Source organism: Photinus pyralis, unplaced genomic scaffold, assembly GCF_008802855.1.
Source record: "Photinus pyralis isolate 1611_PpyrPB1 unplaced genomic scaffold, Ppyr1.3 Ppyr1.4_LG5, whole genome shotgun sequence".
Lineage (NCBI taxonomy): Eukaryota > Metazoa > Arthropoda > Insecta > Coleoptera > Lampyridae > Photinus > Photinus pyralis.
Window position 1 is genome coordinate 34,045,828 of NW_022170596.1, and position 9,338 is coordinate 34,055,165.

At 40.0% G+C, this 9,338-nt stretch overlaps 1 protein-coding gene across 1 annotated transcript; it reads left to right on the forward strand.

Annotated features, from left to right (window-relative positions):
• The first annotated feature begins 4,635 nt into the window (after positions 1-4,635).
• On the forward strand, positions 4,636-8,620 carry LOC116172215 (cytochrome P450 9e2-like). Its single transcript, XM_031489377.1, has 6 exons — positions 4,636-4,952; positions 4,998-5,161; positions 6,832-7,163; positions 7,209-7,662; positions 7,712-7,978; positions 8,025-8,620. Exons 1-6 carry the CDS (start codon positions 4,753-4,755, stop codon positions 8,195-8,197), a joined length of 1,590 nt encoding a protein of 529 aa, XP_031345237.1. The 5' UTR covers positions 4,636-4,752; the 3' UTR covers positions 8,198-8,620.
• The last annotated feature ends 718 nt before the right edge of the window (positions 8,621-9,338 follow it).

Sequence of the window (9,338 nt, forward strand, 5' to 3'; positions counted from 1 at the left end):
GCGTGAGGGATCGAAAAACATCGCGGGAGATACCATCGCGCAAACTAGAAAGGATGCGAAAAGTTTCCACGTTTTCTTTCAAGAAGGCCGAGAGCGGTTTTACAGTGGCAACCGCGGCCATCTAAGGGCCAAACCACCTAGACTTGTCCCGGTACGAGTTACGTGGCGGCAACAAAGGATCCGATGCCGGAAATACATGTGGTCGCGAGTACAACTGATAGTTGAAAAGGGAAACCGGATTCCAAAGCAACATCTAGTATCCAGTCCATACTGAGCCTTACAGTTCGAAAGGAAGGGGCGACGTCTGACGTCGCACTGAAGTATCGTCTCACCACGATGGCAGCACCGGTTTCGAACCATAATGCCGTTCTACTAGAACGGGGCGTTTTGGGGCCGAATGCGGTAGAGGAGGTCGAAACGAGGTATGCGACTTGGCGCGCCTTGCGAAACGATGACGGGCGATCCACCAATAATCGAAGACGTGGAGGATCTAGAAGCGGGGGCCGACGAGTTTAACAAAAGTATGCAGGTTTCCCTACGAGACGCCACGAAGTCGTTTTGAGAACGCAGAGACAATTATCGCCCGCCCTATTGGATCCGAGTCCTAATCCGGAAAAAGAACCAAATCCAGGCTTTAAGAACAGGTCAAAGCCGCCACCGGCGACTACCGAAACGAGTCCTGGAAAAACCGCCGGCAGTCCTTGATCGACCTCTGGAAGATAACAAGGGCGCACCCTCCCGAGATCGTCCTTGCTGCACGGAGTCGGAGGACTGGGGTGTACAGACGCCTTTGCGGAGTATCTGGAACGTCAGTTTTCTCCCAACTACAAAATCGCGGATCTGGCCGCCGTCAATCGAAGGGTCAGGAGATCCCTGAGTCAAGACGACGAAGAAAAAGTATCCGACGCCGTCAAAAATACCAATCCGAGAAAGACGCGAGAACCGGAGGGCATCAGGAACAGGACGCTCAAAAAGCTCCCTCAACATGCGGTAGATAAGAGTCCTACTTTTATTCTGAGCGTGATGCTAAGACTGTCTCACTTTCAATCGCGGTGGAAAACCCTTGGAAACCGAGCCAGTTCACGACGACGTTCCCACAGAACTACCGCCCGATCAGCCTGCTGTCGACGATCACTACAGTAGCGGAAGCGGTGATCCTGAGGAGGCTGCAGGACCAAACGGACGAGAGACTCGTCATCCAATTCGGGCTCCGGAAGGGTCACTCGACGATCCACCAGCTGATAACGGCGGTAGAACACGCGACAGAAGAAGGCTTCAAACGCATGCGCTCCAAGGGTTCAGTCTTTTTGGACGTCTCTTAGGCGTTCGATAAGGTCTGACACATAACGAGCTGCTGTGGAAAATGGAGTCCGGTCTCTCCCCAGCCAAGGTTCAAATTGTTGCATGATATTTCAAAGACAGACATTGACGCGTCCGTTACGAAAGATACAGGTCGCGCGAGCGCAAAGCAACAGCAGGAGTACCCCCAGGGCTCTCGTTCTCTCCCTACGTGCGGGAGAAGGCGAAGACACGGAACACCACCATGGGTCTCTACTCAGACGACGTCGGACACTCTAGACAGCACTGAACGACCTACACGGTCCACCAGATGCAGGAGCACTGTCAACGCTGAGAAGAGGCCGTCCTTTTCACGAAAGGAAGATACCACACCATCTTCGGAAATGCCATTCCGTATAGGACCGAAGTGAAATACTTTGGCGTCGTGTGGACCGACGCCTGACGCGAAATTGCCCCCAAAAGAGCCACACGGGAACGGCAATGCTACACCCTGGTACCCCGATACCAAAAAGTTCATCGTTCGCCGTTAGAGAAGACTTTTTCATTTACCGTTCCTTCGCGTAAACTTCCTCTAATCAAACCACTCAGATCTGCAACCCCAGGACTTTTTTATTTTTCTGAACCCCGAATTATCCTGAAGCTCATAGCTGGCACTGCGGATCAGGGACCTAAATTTCAATCATGGCGGGTACTTCGTGCCTGGCCTGACTCGAGAATTCCTGCCACTAAACCCTGTCCAAGTCCCAGAAATTTCATGACCAGGCGAGGGAAGTTGGCAACACTTTGGAAGGAGGATCACTCAAACCTCATCCTACTAGTGCTGCTAGCATCCTGCTTCAAATTTCAGGTCAGCAGCACCATCCCTTCAAGAGATACGAATTTTTGGAATTTTGTTGCTAACTTCCCTCTCAGCAACACTTTGGAAGCAGGATCTCCCAAACATTATCCTGCTTTTGCTGCTATTTGTCCACATTATCCTGCTTCAAATGTCAGGTCAGCGGACCCAGCCGTTCAAGATATATGAATTTTTGAAGTTTTGTTACAAACTTCCTTCTTCGCAACACTTTGGATGTAGGGTTCCCCAAGCATTATCTTGAAAATGATGTTAGAAGTAGCTTATGGTGTTCTACTGCACATCGCGGTAAAAATTTAGTGGGGCAGAGAAATGGCCATCCATTTTTCATTTGCTGGGAAGTATTCAACACCCCCCGGTAATACTGTCATCTACAAAATGTCAGGACTTTCGTGGCAGTTTATGGGCATGGATTATATTGGAGAATCAGATACTCTCCTCTTAAGAGGTGCTGCAAGAAACGTACCACCGTTGGGTTTGAAATACTCCCCCCCCCCCCCCCGTAAAGGAAAGAATTTATTTATTTATTTAATCAATTTGAGTTGTAAACAGGACAAACCTCAAAATAAAAGCTTAAACAATATTAACAGAATAAATTAAATTAATTTTAAACACATACATAAGTGATAAATTAGTATGCAGGACACAAGTGATTGCTACTTAAATTCAGCAAAGAGTAGAGGCAAAAAAAATGTAATTTCGGAGTATAAAATAAAATTAAGATACAGTAAAATAAATGTGTATGGCATGATAGTAAATGCAACGCGACCAAGAAATAAAATAATTAATAAATAAACTAAAATGGATGACACATTCTTGAAAATGATGTTAGAAGCAGCTCATGGTATTTTAATTCAAAATTGTGATAAAATATGAGTTTTTACTGGGGGGTATTCCATACGTTCCAGACCACCCCGTTACAATTTCATCAACAAAATGTTTGGACTTTAGGATTCGCATGATAGTTTCATGGTAGAAATGCTTATCCTTCAGGGCTCTCGTGGCAGTTTATGGGCATGGACAATCATATTCTCTCCTCTTAAAAGGTGCCACAAGAAACGTAGTACAGGTGAGTCCCCCCACCTCCAGCAAAAGAAGAAAGTGGATGGCCGCTTGAAAAGGATGTTAAAAGAAGCTCATGGAGTTTTTCTGCAAATCTTGGTAAAATATGAGTGTTTACTAGGGGGTATTCCATCACAATCTACCGATGCCCTTAAAGTCAACATAGCTCAGGCTATCGCTCAAATTCAACCGGATCTATGCGGTAGAGTCATTGAAAATTGGACCACTCGAATTCGTGCCACTGTCAGAAGCCGCGGCGGACATTTGAACGATATGATATTCCACACATAATCGCATATATAGCTCTTTCAAAATTAAAATAAATTCGTTAATATCTCACATACAGCCTTTTTTATTTCATGTCAAAATCGACCCGTCCTTATTGAAAAACCCTTTATTATGTTCTCAATTTAAAATGGAATTAAGTCGAAAAATGTAATTTAACTAATAGTGTGCCACCTCAAAATACACAACACCAAAATTTAATCCAGGTAGATATTTCGCCATTAGGTTCCATTTTTGGAATGCTACAGTACCAGACACTCTTGCAAATCATCATATATTCATTCCTCTTCCAAAGAAGCTGGTACAATTGCAAAACAAGCTGCTAAAAGAAAACTAAACAAATATAAGGACCTTGTCACAGATAATTACTTATTCGTTCCCTTTGCTGTCGAAACCCTTGGACCATGGTCAGTGGCGGATTTAAATTTTTTGCACCCCTAGGCACACCAAAAGATATACCGCCCCAAAATAATCTTTAAATTGCAATACATTTTAAAATAAAATTCAAATTATAACATGAAATTTTTAAAACTAATATGACTAGAAACTATCTACCAATTCTAATTTATTTCATAATTTTAATAAAACATTTTTGTCATTTGTACCTAACTTGTTAACGGACTTATCTTAAAACTTAAAATGTTACCTAAAATAAATATAATGCAAAAAAATGCCGCCCCCTAAAGCTGCCGCCCCTAGGCACGTACCTAGTGTGCCTATATGTAAATCCGCCACTGACCATGGTGTGATGAAGCAATATCATTCATTGAAGCTATGGGAGCGTTAATTAAACTTAAAACGTTCAACACTTCTTAAAACAGAAAATTGGTATTGCAATTCAAAGAGGGAATGCAAGTTGCATTATGGGAACTTTCACCAATTCTTTCAGACTAGAAGAAATTTTTTATTTTATTTATGAAATGCGTTTTAAATAAAATTTAAAAAATCCTGAAAAAATGTTTGGAAACGATATTTTCTGGCATTTTCTCATTGACAGCAATTGGAGCTAAATTATGGTGTAGCGTTCGTAATATCACACCAAATCACTCACACCTAATCATAGTTGGTTGCATGACCTACCAACTTAAAGAAAATTAGGCGCGCGCAACTCAAAGGTTCAAATTACAAACACGATTACGCATTATTACACATTAAGTACTTAAGATAAACATATACCAAAACTAATTCGATAAATGCAGTAACTTCAATTAAAGTGAGAAGCACTAGCAACTTCTGGTAAGATCTTTGTGACGATGTTGTACGTTGCGGCAATTCTTTTGCTGTTGATATACATTATGAACAAAATACAAAACATCAACAATTATTGGAAACGAAAAGGAGTCAAACAATTACCTCCGTTACCCTTACTTGGAAATACCGGGACGACATTATTTCAAAAAACCTCCCCGGTGGATTTGTGGCATCGCATCTATAACTCCTTTCCGAATGAAAGGTAAACTTTAACAAGTAGCCATTTTCCACGCGTGGTTTTTTTTAGATATTTCGGAGTCTACCAATTCACCACTCCCACGCTGCTAATAAAAGATCTCAACCTCATCAAGCGAATAACAGTGAAAGATTTTGACACATTTCCCGAGCACGCGAGCGTTGTGCCTGAAGACGCCGATCCATTCTTTGCACGAAACATTTTGTTTATGAAAGGCAAGAGTCGTGCAACACTATTGTAGTCCAGTCAAATTAGCTCTAAAAGTAGTATAAACTGGATGTTGTCATTTCACTGAACGACACCAAGCGCATCCTATGTAAAAAGATTCGCTGAATCCGAAAATCATAGTCCCCCTGGCCGGAAACGCCCGGAACATATTGTTATAAACAAAAAACGAAGAAAAAATGGGAAAATGTCGTGTTTTTTCACATTTGACTGCCAATATCTCGTTAACTATTGCTCTGAGGGAAAAAATGAATAGAAATGAACTTGTTTAGAATAAAATTTTCTATAGGACACAGTTGGTCCGGAACGGTCATTTTCTACTATTATTGTTTTTTAGGGAAAAATGTAAAAACAGTAATCTCTAAAATTAACACTTTGTTATTACTAAGTAAAATTCATTCGATCTTTTTGAAAATCCGTATTTAGTAACTACTTTTGATAACAAAACAATATGACAAACCAGATCACCGTAGGTTTCATACTCATTGATTAATTAAATAAACAAGTAGAAAAAGAGATGGTCTGTCTTTCAAACTGGGGGAGTACAAGAGTGTTCTCAATTTTTTTATACATATTATAACCCTAAAACAATCTTTCCCAATAATTGTCCCGATGATTCCTGCAAATCGACGGACTGTGCAATTTTTTTTAAAATCCGAAGAATTTTCTTAGTTAACAAATGGAATAACTCCCGAAATATAACAAAATAATATAACTCTATAATAGGCGAATGTAAACCTCTCGGAAAGCCGTACATTAAAAAAAAATACGTCCAAATCAGATTAATAGTTCACGAGAAATCAGTTTTTGACTTTGAAGCCAGTTTTCGAAACAACCAGAATGATTTTGCAAATCGGGTAGCACCGATCGATTCTTTACAGCGTGAACTTTTTTCATGCTTCTATTTCACCAAAATGAATGATTTTTATTAATCCGAGTGCCAAAGGCCGATTATAGAGTTACTTTTCTTGTTAAATCTCGGAAGCTATTCAATTTGTTAGTTAACTAAAAAAATTCCACAGTCCATTGATTTGCAAAAATGATCGGGACAATTATTGGAAAAGATTGTTTTACGGTTCCACTATGTATAAAAAAATTGGGAACGCTCTTGTAGTCCCCCAGTTTGAAAGACAAAGCATCCCTTTTTCTACTTGTTTATTTAATTAATCAATGAGTATGAAACCTACGGTGATCTGGTTTGTCATATTGTTTTGTTATCAAAAGATGTTACTAAATACGGATTTTCAAAAAATCGGATGAATTTTACTTAGTAATAACAGAGTGTTAATTTTCGAGATTACTTTTTTACATTTTTCCGTAAATAGCAATAACAGTTGAAAATGAGCATTCCGGACCAACTGTATCTTATATAAAATTTTATTCTAAACAAGTTCATTTCTATTCATTTTTTCCCTCCGAGCAATAGTTAACGAGATATTCAGAGTCAAATGTGAAAAAACACGACATTTTCCCATTTTTTCTTCGTTTTTTGTTTATAACAATATGTTCCGGGCGTTTCCGGCCAGGGGGACTACGATTCTCGGATTCAGCGAATTTTTCTACATAGGATGCGCTTGGTGTCGTTGAGTGAAGTGACAACATCCAGCCCAAACCGTAATTTGACTGGACTATTATAGGGAGTTTACGCGTTGATTTTTAGGGGGGCAAAAATGGCAACGGCTAAAGTCGCTGCTCAGCCCAGCCTTTACCAGTTACAAGCTGAAAACGATGTACCCTCTGATGGTCTCGTGCGCCGAGCAATTAGTAAGGCACTACGAAATGAGCAGTGACGATGTAATTACTTTGGAAATGAAAGAAACATTCTCCAAGTATGCCTCCGATATTATTGGGACTACGGCCTTCGGTCTTGAGTGTAACACATTCAGTAACCCCGATAACATTTTTTACAAAATGGGCCAAGATTCTATTGCAATGAGGTTTTCCTCTCTACTTAAAATAATTGGCTACGGTGCAATTCCGGCCGTAATGAAAGTAAGCGCCCAATCTTCACCAGTCTAAATCGCATGGGTCCCTCAGTTTCTAGGTATCGCATTTTTGCCGAGGCACGTAAGCGATTTTTTTCGTAAAATCGTACTGGAAGCCATGCAACAACGCGCCAAACAAGACCTGCAAAGACCAGACGTGCTCAACCTGCTGCTGGAAGCCAGAAAGGGTCGCCTTAAGTATGAAGATGTTGATGAGACCGATACAAGTTTTGCGACAGTTCAAGAGTCCGAACTTGGTAAAGTTCAGAAGTTTAAGTCGTCGGATATTAGCGACGACGATTTGATAGCGCAGGCCGTAATTTTCTTTTTGGCCGGTTTTGATACCAGTTCGACGGCGTTGACATTTGCCGCGTATGAGTTAGCGATTAATCCGGACGTGCAGCGAAGGCTCCAGGAGGAAGTGGATGCCGCTGTGGAGGACTGCGGTGGTTTTGTTACGTACGACACTTTAATTAGCATGAGCTATATGGATTTGGTTGTTACAGGTTGACATACTCACGTTTCGATTACATGTTAAAGGTCCGAATTTCTCAGAAACCTTGCGGATGTGGCCACCACTTACATTTACCGATCGAAGGGCAGTAAAGCCATTCACTATCGAGCCAGAGGAATCCGACCAAGGTACTGTATGTTTCGACTCGGGAACCATTTGCGTGATACCCGTACATGCCATCCACATGGATCAACGTTATTATCCGAATCCAAAGAAGTTTGATCCGGACAGGTTTAGTGCGGTTAATAAACAGACTTTAACACCTTTTGCCTACCTTCCATTTGGAGCTGGGCCTAAAGGATGCATAGGTATTATACCAACTGTGCCTGCTTTACGAAATGTATCATTTTTCAGGTACTCGATTTGCTCTGTTGGAAGTTAAGTTGGTACTTTGTGCGATATTGAACAAATTTGATATTATTCCCGTGCCTGAAACAAAAATACCCGTAGTCACGAAGAGGCGCAGTTTGTTCCTGGGCGCAGAAGGTGGAATGTGGCTGGGGTTGAAAAAACGGGATAAATTGTAGGAGGTTTCTTCAAAACCGTGCTTGGTTACTATAACTTTTGCAAGTGGGCGTGTTTTAAACTACAATTCCAAATTACTACAAATAAAAGTAAAATTGATGTGAAAAGTTAACTTCGTTACTGTGTGTTCCGTTGCTCTTTGTATTCGACCTTCTACTGTAGGCAAATTACAAAAAGGAAATACCAAAAATAGAAGGCATAGGTAAGCAGTATAGTGATGGGCCGCTTAAGATCTCTGTTAGTGGCATTAATAGTGTTTTTGTAAGATATTTACTTTCCAAAATAGTTATCTACATTAACGGATAGAACAATTTTTATAGATTTGATTGATTTACAGATTGATCCTATCATTTATTGTTTGTTTATAAAAATTTGATTAATTTATAAAGATGTCAAAATATACAGTTATTACAGTTCTAGAACAACTATGACATTTTATTCCTTTGTTACTGGTCAATAAATATCAAACGTATTCTAAAGACAAAGGTCGTAAAGTCATTTAGGACAAAAAACTTCAACAACTATACAGGATAATCAAGATTAGCAGTATTATCAAGTATAAGAGGTCACGGATCCAAATTAGCAAATGCATCGCGAATCAAATACGCAATGATTAATAACTATTGAGAATCGACTGATTAAAGATCATGAAAAAAGTTTGTAGAACAAACTTTAAAATTTGTTTTTACTCGACAGAGGAATGCCTATTGTTTTTAAATCGTAATTTTAAATTTTCTTTATAATGTAACGTAAATTTAATTACTTGCTTCATTTATTTTTAACTAATTAACAATAAACTTACAACAGTCTTGAAATGAATAGATTTATAACAGTAAAATATTATTTATCATTATTTATAACAGCGCGAACTATTTATTACTTCGTCGTCAAAAGTGGAACCGGACCGAAACGCAATTTGTTTGTTTATATAGCAAACGCCTTCTATTTCTCGAAAGGTCTCAAACGCTTCCGAAGGCATCCAACTATTCTAGAACGTTCTCGAACAAACACGTCATATTTTTCGAAAAGATTACGTCACATCCGCCTTCGTTCTTTAACGCCGAGTACTAATATTTCATAGCCCCTTGATGTCTATCGAGATTCGGAATCTGGAATGTTCACTACAATATAGTATCTACAATT

Coding starts and splice junctions, on each gene's coding strand:
- LOC116172215 (XM_031489377.1), top strand. CDS start 4,753: ATGTTGTACGTTGCGGCAATTCTTTTGCTGTTGATATACATTATGAAC. Junction 5,162..6,831: donor AAACATTTTGTTTATGAAAG/GCAAGAGTCGTG, acceptor GTTGATTTTTAG/GGGGGCAAAAATGGCAACGG. Junction 7,164..7,208: donor CAATTCCGGCCGTAATGAAA/GTAAGCGCCCAA, acceptor TGGGTCCCTCAG/TTTCTAGGTATCGCATTTTT.